Here is a 22,329-nt window from a genome sequence, read left to right as displayed (position 1 = left end):
GAAATGTTTTTTGGGGATTAAGTTCATTTTCATGGCAAAGAGGGACTTTTTCATCTGATCACTCTTCATGACATTCTGGAGTATATGCAAATTGCCATCATAAAAACTGAGGCAGCAGACGTTGTGAAAATTAGTATTTGTGTCATTCTCAATACGTTTGACCACGACTATAGAAGAAAGAGAGGGTTCTGTTGTTGTGTGAAGAAAGAGTTCTGTTGTTGTGTGAAGAGAGGGTTCTGTTTGTTGTGTGAAGAGAGGGTTCTGTTTGTTGTGTGAAGAGAGAGTTATGTTGTTGTGTGTGAAGAGAGGGTTCAGTTGTTGTGTGAAGAGAGGGTTATTTGTTGTGTGTGAAGAGAGGGTTCTGTGTGTAATCTACAACTGGTGGTTCCACATGCGTGATTGATGATGATTGATTGACTGTCTATATTTTATCCACAGGTCCTGGACAGTATATATTTCTCTCGGCGGTTCCATGTGCGCTGTGTGGCCCAGGCCCGGGACAAGTCCGGACATCTTGGAACACCCCTGAGGAGTAACATAGCAACCATCAGCACCGAGAGCTCCATTTGCCACACCACCGTTACCACGGGAACCGCCAGAGGGTTCCAGGCGCAGTCGTTCATCGCCACGCTGAAGTACCTGGATGTCAAACAAAAGGAGCACCCGAATCGGTGAGCAAGGAGATTTTCATACACACACACACACTCACACACACATGCACACACACTCACACACACATGCACACACACTCATGCACACAGGAACGCATGTACACGAACATACACAAAGAGTGATGGAGAAATCGGTACATTTACATATCTGGATATTATTTCTGACGATATATCACAACATTATTTCGGACAATATTGCAATATAATTTTTTAGCTAGTCGGCTGTACCTGCACCAAAGCTTGTTCTCCATCTTCTTTTTAAATAGGGAGCCATTTTGTTTTCAGCACTTTTATTTACCTGACTGATCTAAATACATTTTCTCATGCTCTCTCTTCTCCCCCTGCAGCAGACATAGTCAGCAATATGTTTGAAACATCGGATCTCAATAAGATCGCAATATTGAATCGCAATACATTTGGTCTATAATAGTAGAACACCTCCATATGGTCTATAATAGTAGTAGAACACCTCCATATGGTCTATAATAGTAGTAGAACATCTCCATATGGTCTATAATAGTAGAACACCTCCATATGGTCTATAATAGTACTAGAACACCTCCATATGATCTATAATAGTAGTAGAACACCTCCATGTGGTCTATAATAGTAGAATACCTCCATATGGTCTATAATAGTAGTAGAACACCTCCATGTGGTCTATAATAGTAAAATACCTCCATATGGTCTATAATAATAGTAGAACACCTCCATATGGTCTATAATAGTAGAATACCTCCATATGGTCTATAATAGTAGTAGAACACCTCCATGTGGTCTATAATAGTAGTAGAACACCTCCATATGGTCTATAATAGTAGAACACCTCCATATGGTCTATAATAGTAGTAGAATACCTCCATATGGTCTATAATAGTAGTAGAACACCTCCATATGGTATATAATAGTAGTAGAACACCTCCATATGGTCTATAATAGTAGAACACCTCCATATGGTCTATAATAGTAGAACACCTCCATATGGTCTATAATAATAGTAGAACACCTCCATATGGTCTATAGTAGTAGTAGAACACCTCCATATGGTCTATAATAGTAGAACACCTCCATATGGTCTATAATAGTAGTAGAACACCTCCATATGGTCTATAATAGTAGAACACCTCCATATGGTCTATAATAATAGTAGAACACCTCCATATGGTCTATAATAGTAGAACACCTCCATATGGTCTATAATAGTAGTAGAACACCTCCATATGTTCTATAATAGTAGAACACCTCCATATGGTCTATAATAGTAGAACACCTCCATATGGTCTATAATAATAGTAGAACACCTCCATATGGTCTATAATAGTAGTAGAACACCTCCATATGTTCTATAATAGTAGAACACCTCCATATGGTCTATAATAATAGTAGAACACCTCCATATGGTCTATAATAGTAGAACACCTCCATATGGTCTATAATAGTAGTAGAACACCTCCATATGGTCTATAATAGTAGAACACCTCCATATGGTCTATAATAGTAGTAGAACACCTCCATATGGTCTATAATAATAGAACGCCTCCATATGTTCTATAGTAGTAGAACACCTCCATATGGTCTATAATAGTAGTAGAACACCTCCATATGGTCTATAATAGTAGTAGAACACCTCCATATGGTCTATAATAGTAGTAGAACACCTCCATATGGTCAAATAATAGTAGTAGAACACCTCCATATGTTCTATAATAGTAGAACACCTCCATATGGTCTATAATAGTAGTAGAACACCTCCACATGGTCTATAATAGTAGAACACCTCCATATGGTCTATAATAGTAGTAGAACACCTCCATATGGTCTATAATAGTAGTAGAACACCTCCACATGGTCTATAATAGTAGAACACCTCCATATGGTCTATAATAGTAGTAGAACACCTCCATATGGTCTATAATAGTAGTAGAACACCTCCATATGGTCTATAATAGTAGTAGAACACCTCCATATGGTCTATAATAGTAGAACACCTCCATATGGTCTATAATAGTAGTAGAACACCTCCATATGGTCTATAATAGTAGTAGAACACCTCCATATGGTCTATAATAGTAGTAGAACACCTCCATATGGTCTATAATAGTAGTAGAACACCTCCATATGGTATATAATAGTGGAACACCTCCATATGGTCTATAATAGTAGTAGAACACCTCCATATGGTCTATAATAGTAGTAGAACACCTCCATATGGTCTATAATAGTAGAACACCTCCATATGGTCTATAATAGTAGTAGAACACCTCCATATGGTCTATAATAGTAGTAGAACACCTCCATATGGTCTATAATAGTAGTAGAACACCTCCATATGGTATATAATAGTAGAACACCTCCATATGGTCTATAATAGTAGTAGAACACCTCCATATGGTCTATAGTAGTAGAACACCTCCATATGGTCTATAATAGTAGTAGAACACCTCCATATGGTCTATAATAGTAGAACACCTCCATATGGTCTATAGTAGTAGTAGAACACCTCCATATGGTCTATAATAGTAGTAGAACACCTCCATATGGTCTATAATAGTAGAACACATCCATATGGTCTATAATAGCAGAACACCTCCATATGGTCTATAATAGTAGACGACCTCCATATGGTCTATAATAGTAGAACACCTCCATATGGTCTATAATAGTAGTAGAACACCTCCATATGGTCTATAATAATAGTAGAACACCTCCATATGGTCTATAATAGTAGAACACCTCCATATGGTCTATAATAGTAGTAGAACACCTCCATATGGTCTATAATAGTAGTAGAACACCTCCATATGGTCTATAGTAGTAGTAGAACACCTCCATATGGTCTATAATAGTAGAACACCTCCATATGGTCTATAATAGTAGAACACCTCCATATGGTCTATAATAGTAGTAGAACACCTCCATATGGTCTATAATAATAGAACGCCTCCATATGTTCTATAGTAGTAGAGCACCTCCATATGGTCTATAATAGTAGAAAACCTCCATATGGTCTATAATAGTAGTAGAACACCTCCATATGGTATATAATAGTAGTAGAACACCTCCATATGGTCTATAATAGTAGAACACCTCCATATGGTCTATAATAGTAGTAGAACACCTCCATATGGTCAAATAATAGTAGTAGAACACCTCCATATGTTCTATAATAGTAGAACACCTCCATATGGTCTATAATAGTAGAACACCTCCATATGGTCTATAATAGTAGTAGAACACCTCCATATGGTCTATAATAGTAGAAAACCTCCATATGGTCTACAATAGTAGTAGAACACCTCCATATGGTCTATAATAGTAGTAGAACACCTCCATATGTTCTATAATAGTAGAACACCTCCATATGGTCTATAATAGTAGTAGAACACCTCCATATGGTCTATAATAGTAGAACGCCTCCATATGGTCTATAATAGTAGTAGAACACCTCCATATGGTCTATAATAGTAGAACACCTCCATATGGTCTATAATAGTAGACCACCTCCATATGGTCTATAATAGTAGAACACCTCCATATGGTCTATAATAGTAGTAGAACACCTCCATATGGTCTATAATAATAGTAGAACACCTCCATATGGTCTATAATAGTAGAACACCTCCATATGGTCTATAATAGTAGTAGAACACCTCCATATGGTCTATAATAATAGTAGAACACCTCCATATGGTCTATAATAGTAGAACACCTCCATATGGTCTATAATAGTAGTAGAACACCTCCATATGGTCTATAGTAGTAGTAGAACACCTCCATATGGTCTATAATAGTAGAACACCTCCATATGGTCTATAATAGTAGAACACCTCCATATGGTCTATAATAGTAGTAGAACACCTCCATATGGTCTATAATAATAGAACGCCTCCATATGTTCTATAGTAGTAGAGCACCTCCATATGGTCTATAATAGTAGAAAACCTCCATATGGTCTATAATAGTAGTAGAACACCTCCATATGGTATATAATAGTAGTAGAACACCTCCATATGGTCTATAATAGTAGAACACCTCCATATGGTCTATAATAGTAGTAGAACACCTCCATATGGTCAAATAATAGTAGTAGAACACCTCCATATGTTCTATAATAGTAGAACACCTCCATATGGTCTATAATAGTAGAACACCTCCATATGGTCTATAATAGTAGTAGAACACCTCCATATGGTCTATAATAGTAGAAAACCTCCATATGGTCTACAATAGTAGTAGAACACCTCCATATGGTCTATAATAGTAGTAGAACACCTCCATATGTTCTATAATAGTAGAACACCTCCATATGGTCTATAATAGTAGTAGAACACCTCCATATGGTCTATAATAGTAGAACGCCTCCATATGGTCTATAATAGTAGTAGAACACCTCCATATGGTCTATAATAGTAGAACACCTCCATATGGTCTATAATAGTAGACCACCTCCATATGGTCTATAATAGTAGAACACCTCCATATGGTCTATAATAGTAGTAGAACACCTCCATATGGTCTATAATAATAGTAGAACACCTCCATATGGTCTATAATAGTAGAACACCTCCATATGGTCTATAATAGTAGTAGAACACCTCCATATGGTCTATAATAGTAGTAGAACACCTCCATATGGTCTATAGTAGTAGTAGAACACCTCCATATGGTCTATAATAGTAGAACACCTCCATATGGTCTATAATAGTAGAACACCTCCATATGGTCTATAATAGTAGTAGAACACCTCCATATGGTCTATAATAATAGAACGCCTCCATATGTTCTATAGTAGTAGAACACCTCCATATGGTCTATAATAGTAGAACACCTCCATATGGTCTATAATAGTAGTAGAACACCTCCATATGGTCTATAGTAGTAGAACACCTCCATATGGTCTATAATAGTAGTAGAACACCTCCATATGGTCTATAATAGTAGAACACATCCATATGGTCTATAATAGCAGAACACCTCCATATGGTCTATAATAGTAGACGACCTCCATATGGTCTATAATAGTAGAACACCTCCATATGGTCTATAATAGTAGTAGAACACCTCCATATGGTCTATAATAATAGTAGAACACCTCCATATGGTCTATAATAGTAGAACACCTCCATATGGTCTATAATAGTAGTAGAACACCTCCATATGGTCTATAATAGTAGTAGAACACCTCCATATGGTCTATAGTAGTAGTAGAACACCTCCATATGGTCTATAATAGTAGAACACCTCCATATGGTCTATAATAGTAGAACACCTCCATATGGTCTATAATAGTAGTAGAACACCTCCATATGGTCTATAATAATAGAACGCCTCCATATGTTCTATAGTAGTAGAGCACCTCCATATGGTCTATAATAGTAGTAGAACACCTCCATATGGTATATAATAGTAGTAGAACACCTCCATATGGTCTATAATAGTAGAACACCTCCATATGGTCTATAATAGTAGTAGAACACCTCCATATGGTCAAATAATAGTAGTAGAACACCTCCATATGTTCTATAATAGTAGAACACCTCCATATGGTCTATAATAGTAGAACACCTCCATATGGTCTATAATAGTAGTAGAACACCTCCATATGGTCTATAATAGTAGAAAACCTCCATATGGTCTACAATAGTAGTAGAACACCTCCATATGGTCTATAATAGTAGTAGAACACCTCCATATGTTCTATAATAGTAGAACACCTCCATATGGTCTATAATAGTAGTAGAACACCTCCATATGGTCTATAATAGTAGAACGCCTCCATATGGTCTATAATAGTAGTAGAACACCTCCATATGGTCTATAATAGTAGTAACACCTCCATATGGTCTATAATAGTAGACCACCTCCATATGGTCTATAATAGTAGAACACCTCCATATGGTCTATAATAGTAGTAGAACACCTCCATATGGTCTATAATAATAGTAGAACACCTCCATATGGTCTATAATAGTAGAACACCTCCATATGGTCTATAATAGTAGTAGAACACCTCCATATGGTCTATAATAGTAGTAGAACACCTCCATATGGTCTATAGTAGTAGTAGAACACCTCCATATGGTCTATAATAGTAGAACACCTCCATATGGTCTATAATAGTAGAACACCTCCATATGGTCTATAATAGTAGTAGAACACCTCCATATGGTCTATAATAGTAGAACACCTCCATATGTTCTATAGTAGTAGAACACCTCCATATGGTCTATAATAGTAGAACACCTCCATATGGTCTATAATAGTAGTAGAACACCTCCATATGGTCTATAGTAGTAGAACACCTCCATATGGTCTATAATAGTAGTAGAACACCTCCATATGGTCTATAATAGTAGAACACCTCCATATGGTCTATAGTAGTAGTAGAACACCTCCATATGGTCTATAATAGTAGTAGAACACCTCCATATGGTCTATAATAGTAGAACACCTCCATATGGTCTATAATAGCAGAACACCTCCATATGGTCTATAATAGTAGACCACCTCCATATGGTCTATAATAGTAGAACACCTCCATATGGTCTATAATAGTAGTAGAACACCTCCATATGGTCTATAATAATAGTAGAACACCTCCATATGGTCTATAATAGTAGAACACCTCCATATGGTCTATAATAGTAGTAGAACACCTCCATATGGTCTATAATAGTAGTAGAACACCTCCATATGGTCTATAGTAGTAGTAGAACACCTCCATATGGTCTATAATAGTAGAACACCTCCATATGGTCTATAATAGTAGAACACCTCCATATGGTCTATAATAGTAGTAGAACACCTCCATATGGTCTATAATAATAGAACGCCTCCATATGTTCTATAGTAGTAGAACACCTCCATATGGTCTATAATAGTAGAACATCTCCATATGGTCTATAATAGTAGAACACCTCCATATGGTCTATAATAGTAGTAGAACACCTCCATATGGTCTATAATAGTAGTAGAACACCTCCATATGGTCTATAATAGTAGTAGAACACCTCCATATGGTATATAATAGTGGAACACCTCCATATGGTCTATAATAGTAGAACACCTCCATATGGTCTATAATAGTAGAACACCTCCATATGGTCTATAATAGTAGTAGAACACCTCCATATGGTCTATAATAGTAGAACACCTCCATATGGTCTATAATAGTAGTAGAACACCTCCATATGGTCTATAATAGTAGAACACCTCCATATGGTCTATAATAGTAGTAGAACACCTCCATATGTTCTATAATAGTAGAACACCTCCATATGGTCTATAATAGTAGTAGAACACCTCCATATGGTCTATAATAGTAGAACACCTCCATATGGTCTATAATAGTAGTAGAACACCTCCATATGGTCTATAATAGTAGAACACCTCCATATGGTCTATAATAGTAGTAGAACACCTCCATATGGTCTATAATAGTAGTAGAACACCTCCATATGGTCTATAGTAGTAGAACACCTCCATATGGTCTATAATAGTAGTAGAACACCTCCATATGGTCTATAATAGTAGAACACCTCCATATGGTCTATAGTAGTAGTAGAACACCTCCATATGGTCTATAATAGTAGTAGAACACCTCCATATGGTCTATAATAGTAGAACACCTCCATATGGTCTATAATAGCAGAACACCTCCATATGGTCTATAATAGTAGACCACCTCCATATGGTCTATAATAGTAGAACACCTCCATATGGTCTATAATAGTAGTAGAACACCTCCATATGGTCTATAATAATAGTAGAACACCTCCATATGGTCTATAATAGTAGAACACCTCCATATGGTCTATAATAGTAGTAGAACACCTCCATATGGTCTATAATAGTAGTAGAACACCTCCATATGGTCTATAGTAGTAGTAGAACACCTCCATATGGTCTATAATAGTAGAACACCTCCATATGGTCTATAATAGTAGAACACCTCCATATGGTCTATAATAGTAGTAGAACACCTCCATATGGTCTATAATAAGAACGCCTCCATATGTTCTATAGTAGTAGAACACCTCCATATGGTCTATAATAGTAGAACACCTCCATATGGTCTATAATAGTAGTAGAACACCTCCATATGGTCTATAATAGTAGTAGAACACCTCCATATGGTCTATAATAGTAGAACACCTCCATATGGTCTATAATAGTAGTAGAACACCTCCATATGGTCAAATAATAGTAGTAGAACACCTCCATATGTTCTATAATAGTAGAACACCTCCATATGGTCTATAATAGTAGTAGAACACCTCCATATGGTCTATAGTAGTAGTAGAACACCTCCATATGGTCTATAATAGTAGTAGAACACCTCCATATGGTCTATAATAGTAGAACACCTCCATATGGTCTATAATAGTAGTAGAACACCTCCATATGGTCTATAATAGTAGTAGAACACCTCCATATGTTCTATAATAGTAGAACACCTCCATATGGTCTATAATAGTAGTAGAACACCTCCATATGGTCTATAATAGTAGAACGCCTCCATATGGTCTATAATAGTAGTAGAACACCTCCATATGGTCTATAATAGTAGAACACCTCCATATGGTCTATAATAGTAGTAGAACACCTCCATATGGTCTATAATAGTAGTAGAACACCTCCATATGGTCTATAATAGTAGTAGAACACCTCCATATGGTCTATAATAGTAGTAGAACACCTCCATATGGTCTATAATAGTAGTAGAACACCTCCATATGGTCTATAATAGTAGTAGAACACCTCCATATGGTCTATAATAGTAGTAGAACACCTCCATATGGTCTATAATAGTAGTAGAACACCTCCATATGGTCTATAATAGTAGTAGAACACCTCCATATGGTCTATAATAGTGGAACACCTCCATATGGTCTATAATAGTAGAACACCTCCATATGGTCTATAATAGTAGAACACCTCCATATGGTCTATAATAGTAGTAGAACACCTCCATATGGTCTATAATAGTAGAACACCTCCATATGGTCTATAATAGTAGTAGAACACCTCCATATGGTCTATAATAGTAGAACACCTCCATATGGTCTATAATAGTAGTAGAACACCTCCATATGGTCTATAATAGTAGAACACCTCCATATGGTCTATAATAGTAGTAGAACACCTCCATATGGTCTATAATAGTAGAACACCTCCATATGGTCTATAATAGTAGTAGAACACCTCCATATGGTCTATAATAGTAGAACACCTCCATATGGTCTATAATAGTAGTAGAACACCTCCATATGGTCTATAATAGTAGTAGAACACCTCCATATGGTCTATAATAGTAGTAGAACACCTCCATATGGTCTATAATAGTAGTAGAACACCTCCATATGGTCTATAATAGTAGTAGAACACCTCCATATGGTCTATAATAGTAGTAGAACACCTCCATATGGTCTATAATAGTAGTAGAACACCTCCATATGGTATATAATAGTAGAACACCTCCATATGGTCTATAATAGTAGTAGAACACCTCCATATGGTATATAATAGTAGAATACCTCCATATGGTCTATAATAGTAGTAGAACACCTCCATATGGTCTATAATAGTAGAACACCTCCATATGGTCTATAATAGTAGTAGAACACCTCCATATGGTCTATAATAGTAGAACACCTCCATATGGTCTATAATAGTAGTAGAACACCTCCATATGGTCTATAGTAGTAGTAGAACACCTCCATATGGTCTATAATAGTAGTAGAACACCTCCATATGGTCTATAATAATAGTAGAACACCTCCATATGGTCTATAATAGTAGTAGAACACCTCCATATGGTCTATAATAGTAGTAGAACACCTCCATATGGTCTATAATAGTAGTAGAACACCTCCATATGGTATATAATAGTAGAACACCTCCATATGGTCTATAATAGTAGTAGAACACCTCCATATGGTATATAATAGTAGAATACCTCCATATGGTCTATAATAGTAGTAGAACACCTCCATATGGTCTATAATAGTAGTAGAACACCTCCATATGGTATATAATAGTATAATACCTCCATATGGTCTATAATAGTAGGAGAACACCTCCATATGGTCTATAATAGTAGTAGAACACCTCCATATGGTCTATAATAGTAGTAGAACACCTCCATATGGTCTATAATAGTAGTAGAACACCTCCATATGGTCTATAATAGTAGTAGAACACCTCCATATGGTCTATAATAGTAGTAGAACACCTCCATATGGTCTATAATAGTAGTAGAACACCTCCATATGGTCTATTGTAGTAGAACACCTCCATATGGTCTATAATAGTAGTAGAACACCTCCATATGGTCTATAATAGTAGAACACCTCCATATGGTCTATAATAGCAGAACACCTCCAAATGGTCTATAATAGTAGACCACCTCCATATGGTCTATAATAGTAGAACACCTCCATATGGTCTATAATAGTAGTAGAACACCTCCATATGGTCTATAATAGTAGTAGAACACCTCCATATGGTCTATAATAGTAGTAGAACACCTCCATATGGTCTATAATAGTAGTAGAACACCTCCATATGGTATATAATAGTAGAACACCTCCATATGGTCTATAATAGTAGTAGAACACCTCCATATGGTATATAATAGTAGAATACCTCCATATGGTCTATAATAGTAGTAGAACACCTCCATATGGTCTATAATAGTAGTAGAACACCTCCATATGGTATATAATAGTATAATACCTCCATATGGTCTATAATAGTAGGAGAACACCTCCATATGGTCTATAATAGTAGTAGAACACCTCCATATGGTCTATAATAGTAGTAGAACACCTCCATATGGTCTATAATAGTAGTAGAACACCTCCATATGGTCTATAATAGTAGTAGAACACCTCCATATGGTCTATAATAGTAGTAGAACACCTCCATATGGTCTATAATAGTAGTAGAACACCTCCATATGGTCTATTGTAGTAGAACACCTCCATATGGTCTATTGTAGTAGAACACCTCCATATGGTCTATAATAGCAGAACACCTCCAAATGGTCTATAATAGTAGACCACCTCCATATGGTCTATAATAGTAGGAGAACACCTCCATATGGTCTATAATAGTAGTAGAACACCTCCATATGGTCTATAATAGTAGTAGAACACCTCCATATGGTCTATAATAGTAGTAGAACACCTCCATATGGTATATAATAGTAGAACACCTCCATATGGTCTATAATAGTAGTAGAACACCTCCATATGGTATATAATAGTAGAATACCTCCATATGGTCTATAATAGTAGTAGAACACCTCCATATGGTCTATAATAGTAGTAGAACACCTCCATATGGTATATAATAGTATAATACCTCCATATGGTCTATAATAGTAGGAGAACACCTCCATATGGTCTATAATAGTAGTAGAACACCTCCATATGGTCTATAATAGTAGTAGAACACCTCCATATGGTCTATAATAGTAGTAGAACACCTCCATATGGTCTATAATAGTAGTAGAACACCTCCATATGGTCTATAATAGTAGTAGAACACCTCCATATGGTCTATAATAGTAGTAGAACACCTCCATATGGTCTATTGTAGTAGAACACCTCCATATGGTCTATTGTAGTAGAACACCTCCATATGGTCTATAATAGCAGAACACCTCCAAATGGTCTATAATAGTAGACCACCTCCATATGGTCTATAATAGTAGAACACCTCCATATGGTCTATAATAGTAGTAGAACACCTCCATATGGTCTATAATAGTAGTAGAACACCTCCATGTGGTCTATAATAGTAGTAGAACACCTCCATATGGTCTATAATAGTAGAACACCTCCATATGGTCTATAATAGTAGTAGAACACCTCCATATGGTCTATAATAGTAGTAGAACACCTCCATGTGGTCTATAATAGTAGTAGAACACCTCCATATGGTCTATAATAGTAGTAGGACACCTCCATATGGTCTATAATAGTAGTAGAACACCTCCATATGGTCTATAATAGTAGTAGAACACCTCCATATGGTCTATAATAGTAGAACGCCTCCATATGGTCTATAATAGTAGTAGAACACCTCCATATGGTATATAATAGTAGAACACCTCCATATGGTCTATAATAGTAGTAGAACACCTCCATATGGTCTATAATAGTAGTAGAACACCTCCATATGGTCTATAATAGTAGTAGAACACCTCCATATGGTCTATAATAGTAGTAGAACACCTCCATATGGTCTATAATAGTAGTAGAACACCTCCATATGGTCTATAATAGTAGAACGCCTCCATATGGTCTATAATAGTAGTAGAACACCTCCATATGGTATATAATAGTAGAACACCTCCATATGGTCTATAATAGTAGTAGAACACCTCCATATGGTCTATAATAGTAGTAGAACACCTCCATATGGTCTATAATAGTAGTAGAACACCTCCATATGGTCTATAGTAGTAGTAGAACACCTCCATATGGTCTATAATAGTGGAACACCTCCATATGGTCTATAATAGTAGAACACCTCCATATGGTCTATAATAGTAGAACACCTCCATATGGTCTATAATAGTAGTAGAACACCTCCATATGGTCTATAATAGTAGAACACCTCCATATGGTCTATAATAGTAGTAGAACACCTCCATATGGTCTATAATAGTAGTAGAACACCTCCATATGGTCTATAATAGTAGTAGAACACCTCCATATGGTCTATAATAGTAGTAGAACACCTCCATATGGTCTATAATAGTAGTAGAACACCTCCATATGGTCTATAATAGTAGAACACCTCCATATGGTCTATAATAGTAGTAGAACACCTCCATATGGTCTATAATAGTAGAACACCTCCATATGGTCTATAATAGTAGTAGAACACCTCCATATGGTCTATAATAGTAGTAGAACACCTCCATATGGTCTATAGTAGTAGAACACCTCCATATGGTCTATAATAGTAGTAGAACACCTCCATATGGTCTATAATAGTGGAACACCTCCATATTGTCTATAATAGTAGAACACCTCCATATGGTCTATAATAGTAGAACACCTCCATATGGTCTATAATAGTAGTAGAACACCTCCATATGGTCTATAATAGTAGAACACCTCCATATGGTCTATAATAGTAGTAGAACACCTCCATATGGTCTATAATAGTAGTAGAACACCTCCATATGGTCTATAATAGTAGTAGAACACCTCCATATGGTCTATAATAGTAGTAGAACACCTCCATATGGTCTATAATAGTAGAACGCCTCCATATGGTCTATAATAGTAGTAGAACACCTCCATACGGTATATAATAGTAGAACACCTCCATATGGTCTATAATAGTAGTAGAACACCTCCATATGGTCTATAATAGTAGTAGAACACCTCCATATGGTCTATAATAGTAGTAGAACACCTCCATATGGTCTATAATAGTAGTAGAACACCTCCATATGGTCTATAATAGTGGAACACCTCCATATGGTCTATAATAGTAGAACACCTCCATATGGTCTATAATAGTAGAACACCTCCATATGGTCTATAATAGTAGTAGAACACCTCCATATGGTCTATAATAGTAGAACACCTCCATATGGTCTATAATAGTAGTAGAACACCTCCATATGGTCTATAATAGTAGAACACCTCCATATGGTCTATAATAGTAGTAGAACACCTCCATATGGTCTATAATAATAGTAGAACACCTCCATATGGTCTATAATAGTAGAACACCTCCATATGGTCTATAATAGTAGTAGAACACCTCCATATGGTCTATAATAGTAGTAGAACACCTCCATATGGTCTATAGTAGTAGTAGAACACCTCCATATGGTCTATAATAGTAGAACACCTCCATATGGTCTATAATAGTAGTAGAACACCTCCATATGGTCTATAATAGTAGTAGAACACCTCCATATGGTCTATAATAGTAGTAGAACACCTCCATATGGTCTATAATAGTAGAACACCTCCATATGGTCTATAGTAGTAGTAGAACACCTCCATATGGTCTATAATAGTAGTAGAACACCTCCATATGGTCTATAATAGTAGAACACCTCCATATGGTCTATAATAGTAGACCACCTCCATATGGTCTATAATAGTAGAACACCTCCATATGGTCTATAATAGTAGTAGAACACCTCCATATGGTCTATAATAATAGTAGAACACCTCCATATGGTCTATAATAGTAGAACACCTCCATATGGTCTATAATAGTAGTAGAACACCTCCATATGGTCTATAATAGTAGTAGAACACCTCCATATGGTCTATAGTAGTAGTAGAACACCTCCATATGGTCTATAATAGTAGAACACCTCCATATGGTCTATAATAGTAGAACACCTCCATATGGTCTATAATAGTAGTAGAACACCTCCATATGGTCTATAATAATAGAACGCCTCCATATGTTCTATAGTAGTAGAACACCTCCATATGGTCTATAATAGTAGAACACCTCCATATGGTCTATAATAGTAGTAGAACACCTCCATATGGTCTATAATAGTAGTAGAACACCTCCATATGGTCTATAATAGTAGAACACCTCCATATGGTCTATAATAGTAGTAGAACACCTCCATATGGTCAAATAATTGTAGTAGAACACCTCCATATGTTCTATAATAGTAGAACACCTCCATATGGTATATAATAGTAGGAGAACACCTCCATATGGTCTATAGTAGTAGTAGAACACCTCCATATGGTCTATAATAGTAGTAGAACACCTCCATATGGTCTATAATAGTAGAACACCTCCATATGGCCTATAATAGTAGTAGAACACCTCCATATGGTCTATAATAGTAGAACACCTCCATATGGTCTATAATAGTAGTAGAACACCACTATATGGTCTATAATAGTAGTAGAACACCTCCATATGTTCTATAATAGTAGAACACCTCCATATGGTCTATAATAGTAGTAGAACACCTCCATATGGTCTATAATAGTAGAACGCCTCCATATGGTCTATAATAGTAGTAGAACACCTCCATATGGTCTATAATAGTAGTAGAACACCTCCATATGGTCTATAATAGTAGTAGAACACCTCCATATGGTCTATAATAGTAGTAGAACACCTCCATATGGTCTATAATAGTAGTAGAACACCTCCATATGGTCTATAATAGTAGAACACCTCCATATGGTCTATAATAGTAGTAGAACACCTCCATATGGTCTATAATAGTAGTAGAACACCTCCATATGGTCTATAATAGTAGTAGAACACCTCCATATGGTCTATAATAGTAGTAGAACACCTCCATATGGTATATAATAGTGGAACACCTCCATATGGTCTATAATAGTAGAACACCTCCATATGGTCTATAATAGTAGAACACCTCCATATGGTCTATAATAGTAGTAGAACACCTCCATATGGTCTATAATAGTAGAACACCTCCATATGGTCTATAATAGTAGTAGAACACCTCCATATGGTCTATAATAGTAGAACACCTCCATATGGTCTATAATAGTAGTAGAACACCTCCATATGTTCTATAATAGTAGAACACCTCCATATGGTCTATAATAGTAGTAGAACACCTCCATATGGTCTATAATAGTAGAACACCTCCATATGGTCTATAATAGTAGTAGAACACCTCCATATGGTCTATAATAGTAGAACACCTCAATATGGTCTATAATAGTAGTAGAACACCTCCATATGGTCTATAATAGTAGTAGAACACCTCTATATGGTCTATAGTAGTAGTAGAACACCTCCATATGGTCTATAATAGTAGTAGAACACCTCCATATGGTCTATAATAGTAGTAGAACACCTCCATATGGTCTATAATAGTAGAACACCTCCATATGGTCTATAATAGTAGTAGAACACCTCCATATGGTCTATAATAGTAGTAGAACACCTCCATATGGTCTATAATAGTAGTAGAACACCTCCATATGGTATATAATAGTAGAACACCTCCATATGGTCTATAATAGTAGTAGAACACCTCCATATGGTATATAATAGTAGAATACCTCCATATGGTCTATAATAGTAGTAGAACACCTCCATATGGTCTATAATAGTAGTAGAACACCTCCATATGGTATATAATAGTAGAATACCTCCATATGGTCTATAATAGTAGTAGAACACCTCCATATGGTCTATAATAGTAGTAGAACACCTCCATATGGTCTATAATAGTAGTAGAACACCTCCATATGGTCTATAATAGTAGTAGAACACCTCCATATGGTCTATAATAGTAGTAGAACACCTCCATATGGTCTATAATAGTAGTAGAACACCTCCATATGGTCTATAGTAGTAGAACACCTCCATATGGTCTATAATAGTAGTAGAACACCTCCATATGGTCTATAATAGTAGTAGAACACCTCCATATGGTCTATAGTAGTAGTAGAACACCTCCATATGGTCTATAATAGTAGAACACCTCCATATGGTCTATAATAGTAGAACACCTCCATATGGTCTATAATAGTAGTAGAACACCTCCATATGGTCTATAATAGTAGTAGAACACCTCCATATGGTCTATAATAGTAGTAGAACACCTCCATATGGTCTATAATAGTAGAACACCTCCATATGGTCTATAGTAGTAGTAGAACACCTCCATATGGTCTATAATAGTAGTAGAACACCTCCATATGGTCTATAATAGTAGAACACCTCCATATGGTCTATAATAGTAGACCACCTCCATATGGTCTATAATAGTAGAACACCTCCATATGGTCTATAATAGTAGTAGAACACCTCCATATGGTCTATAATAATAGTAGAACACCTCCATATGGTCTATAATAGTAGAACACCTCCATATGGTCTATAATAGTAGTAGAACACCTCCATATGGTCTATAATAGTAGTAGAACACCTCCATATGGTCTATAGTAGTAGTAGAACACCTCCATATGGTCTATAATAGTAGAACACCTCCATATGGTCTATAATAGTAGAACACCTCCATATGGTCTATAATAGTAGTAGAACACCTCCATATGGTCTATAATAATAGAACGCCTCCATATGTTCTATAGTAGTAGAACACCTCCATATGGTCTATAATAGTAGAACACCTCCATATGGTCTATAATAGTAGTAGAACACCTCCATATGGTCTATAATAGTAGTAGAACACCTCCATATGGTCTATAATAGTAGAACACCTCCATATGGTCTATAATAGTAGTAGAACACCTCCATATGGTCAAATAATTGTAGTAGAACACCTCCATATGTTCTATAATAGTAGAACACCTCCATATGGTCTATAATAGTAGGAGAACACCTCCATATGGTCTATAGTAGTAGTAGAACACCTCCATATGGTCTATAATAGTAGTAGAACACCTCCATATGGTCTATAATAGTAGAACACCTCCATATGGTCTATAATAGTAGTAGAACACCTCCATATGGTCTATAATAGTAGAACACCTCCATATGGTCTATAATAGTAGTAGAACACCACTATATGGTCTATAATAGTAGTAGAACACCTCCATATGTTCTATAATAGTAGAACACCTCCATATGGTCTATAATAGTAGTAGAACACCTCCATATGGTCTATAATAGTAGAACGCCTCCATATGGTCTATAATAGTAGTAGAACACCTCCATATGGTCTATAATAGTAGTAGAACACCTCCATATGGTCTATAATAGTAGTAGAACACCTCCATATGGTCTATAATAGTAGTAGAACACCTCCATATGGTCTATAATAGTAGTAGAACACCTCCATATGGTCTATAATAGTAGAACACCTCCATATGGTCTATAATAGTAGTAGAACACCTCCATATGGTCTATAATAGTAGTAGAACACCTCCATATGGTCTATAATAGTAGTAGAACACCTCCATATGGTCTATAATAGTAGTAGAACACCTCCATATGGTATATAATAGTGGAACACCTCCATATGGTCTATAATAGTAGAACACCTCCATATGGTCTATAATAGTAGAACACCTCCATATGGTCTATAATAGTAGTAGAACACCTCCATATGGTCTATAATAGTAGTAGAACACCTCCATATGGTCTATAATAGTAGTAGAACACCTCCATATGGTCTATAATAGTAGTAGAACACCTCCATATGGTCTATAATAGTAGTAGAACACCTCCATATGGTCTATAATAGTAGTAGAACACCTCCATATGGTCTATAATAGTAGAACACCTCCATATGATCTATAATAGTAGTAGAACACCTCCATATGGTCTATAATAGTAGTAGAACACCTCCATATGGTCTATATTAGTAGTAGAACACCTCCATATGGTCTATAATAGTAGTAGAACACCTCCATATGGTATATAATAGTGGAACACCTCCATATGGTCTATAATAGTAGAACACCTCCATATGGTCTATAATAGTAGAACACCTCCATATGGTCTATAATAGTAGTAGAACACCTCCATATGGTCTATAATAGTCGAACACCTCCATATGGTCTATAATAGTAGTAGAACACCTCCATATGGTCTATAATAGTAGAACACCTCCATATGGTCTATAATAGTAGTAGAACACCTCCATATGTTCTATAATAGTAGAACACCTCCATATGGTCTATAATAGTAGTAGAACACCTCCATATGGTCTATAATAGTAGAACACCTCCATATGGTCTATAATAGTAGTAGAACACCTCCATATGGTCTATAATAGTAGAACACCTCCATATGGTCTATAATAGTAGTAGAACACCTCCATATGGTCTATAATAGTAGTAGAACACCTCCATATGGTCTATAGTAGTAGTAGAACACCTCCATATGGTCTATAATAGTAGTAGAACACCTCCATATGGTCTATAATAGTAGTAGAACACCTCCATATGGTCTATAATAGTAGAACACCTCCATATGGTCTATAATAGTAGTAGAACACCTCCATATGGTCTATAATAGTAGTAGAACACCTCCATATGTTCTATAATAGTAGTAGAACACCTCCATATGGTCTATAATAGTAGAACACCTCCATATGGTCTATAATAGTAGTAGAACACCTCCATGTGGTCTATAATAGTAAAATACCTCCATATGGTCTATAATAATAGTAGAACACCTCCATATGATCTATAATAGTAGTAGAACACCTCCATATGGTCTATAATAGTAGAATACCTCCATATGGTCTATAATAGTAGGAGAACACCTCCATATGGTCTATAATAGTAGTAGAACACCTCCATATGGTCTATATGTAGTAGAACACCTCCATATGGTCTATAATAGTAGTAGAACACCTCCATATGGTCTATAATAGTAGGAACACCTCCATATGGTCTATAGTAGTAGTAGAACACCTCCATATGGTCTATAATAGTAGTAGAACACCTCCATATGGTCTATAATAGTAGAACACCTCCATATGGTCTATAATAGCAGAACACCTCCATATGGTCTATAATAGTAGACCACCTCCATATGGTCTATAATAGTAGAACACCTCCATATGGTCTATAATAGTAGTAGAACACCTCCATATGGTCTATAATAATAGTAGAACACCTCCATATGTTCTATAATAGTAGTAGAACACCTCCATATGGTCTATAATAGTAGTAGAACACCTCCATATGGTCTATAGTAGTAGAACACCTCCATATGGTCTATAATAGTAGTAGAACACCTCCATATGGTCTATAATAGTAGAACACCTCCATATGGTCTATAGTAGTAGTAGAACACCTCCATATGGTCTATAATAGTAGTAGAACACCTCCATATGGTCTATAATAGTAGAACACCTCCATATGGTCTATAATAGCAGAACACCTCCAAATGGTCTATAATAGTAGACCACCTCCATATGGTCTATAATAGTAGAACACCTCCATATGGTCTATAATAGTAGTAGAACACCTCCATATGGTCTATAATAATAGTAGAACACCTCCATATGTTCTATAATAGTAGTAGAACACCTCCATATGGTCTATAATAGTAGTAGAACACCTCCATATGGTCTATAGTAGTAGTAGAACACCTCCATATGGTCTATAATAGTAGAACACCTCCATATGGTCTATAATAGTAGTAGAACACCTCCATATGGTCTATAATAGTAGTAGAACACCTCCATATGGTCTATAATAGTAGTAGAACACCTCCATATGGTCTATAATAGTAGTAGAACACCTCCATATGGTCTATAATAGTAGTAGAACACCTCCATATGGTCTATAATAGTAGTAGAACACCTCCATATGGTCTATAGTAGTAGAACACCTCCATATGGTCTATAATAGTAGTAGAACACCTCCATATGGTCTATAATAGTAGAACACCTCCATATGGTCTATAGTAGTAGTAGAACACCTCCATATGGTCTATAATAGTAGTAGAACACCTCCATATGGTCTATAATAGTAGTAGAACACCTCCATATGGTCTATAATAGTAGTAGAACACCTCCATATGGTCTATAATAGTAGTAGAACACCTCCATATGGTCTATAATAGTAGTAGAACACCTCCATATGGTCTATAATAGTAGTAGAACACCTCCATATGGTCTATAATAGTAGAACACCTCCATATGGTCTATAATAGTAGTAGAACACCTCCATATGGTCTATAATAGTAGTAGAACACCTCCATATGGTCTATAATAGTAGTAGAACACCTCCATATGGTCTATAATAGTAGTAGAACACCTCCATATGGTATATAATAGTGGAACACCTCCATATGGTCTATAATAGTAGAACACCTCCATATGGTCTATAATAGTAGAACACCTCCATATGGTCTATAATAGTAGTAGAACACCTCCATATGGTCTATAATAGTAGAACACCTCCATATGGTCTATAATAGTAGTAGAACACCTCCATATGGTCTATAATAGTAGAACACCTCCATATGGTCTATAATAGTAGTAGAACACCTCCATATGTTCTATAATAGTAGAACACCTCCATATGGTCTATAATAGTAGTAGAACACCTCCATATGGTCTATAATAGTAGAACACCTCCATATGGTCTATAATAGTAGTAGAACACCTCCATATGGTCTATAATAGTAGAACACCTCCATATGGTCTATAATAGTAGTAGAACACCTCCATATGGTCTATAATAGTAGTAGAACACCTCCATATGGTCTATAGTAGTAGTAGAACACCTCCATATGGTCTATAATAGTAGTAGAACACCTCCATATGGTCTATAATAGTAGTAGAACACCTCCATATGGTCTATAATAGTAGAACACCTCCATATGGTCTATAATAGTAGTAGAACACCTCCATATGGTCTATAATAGTAGTAGAACACCTCCATATGGTCTATAATAGCAGTAGAACACCTCCATATGGTATATAATAGTAGAACACCTCCATATGGTCTATAATAGTAGTAGAACACCTCCATATGGTATATAATAGTAGAATACCTCCATATGGTCTATAATAGTAGTAGAACACCTCCATATGGTCTATAATAGTAGTAGAACACCTCCATATGGTATATAATAGTAGAATACCTCCATATGGTCTATAATAGTAGGAGAACACCTCCATATGGTCTATAATAGTAGTAGAACACCTCCATATGGTCTATAATAGTAG

General features: G+C 35.9%; 1 protein-coding gene across 1 annotated transcript in view; it reads left to right on the top strand.

Annotated features, from left to right (window-relative positions):
• The window catches only part of LOC121584279 (extracellular matrix organizing protein FRAS1-like), a 272,736-nt gene that overhangs the window by 231,347 nt on the left and 19,060 nt on the right, over positions 1-22,329 (top strand). The window contains exon 56 of the mRNA XM_045225959.1: positions 439-671. Within this exon, the coding sequence (XP_045081894.1) occupies positions 439-671 (233 nt within the window). The remainder of the gene's footprint in view (positions 1-438; positions 672-22,329) is intronic.

Source organism: Coregonus clupeaformis, chromosome 16 (assembly GCF_020615455.1).
Source record: "Coregonus clupeaformis isolate EN_2021a chromosome 16, ASM2061545v1, whole genome shotgun sequence".
Lineage (NCBI taxonomy): Eukaryota > Metazoa > Chordata > Actinopteri > Salmoniformes > Salmonidae > Coregonus > Coregonus clupeaformis.
The sequence above is the reverse complement of the archived record's forward strand: the minus strand, read 5'-3'. Positions and strand labels throughout refer to the sequence as shown.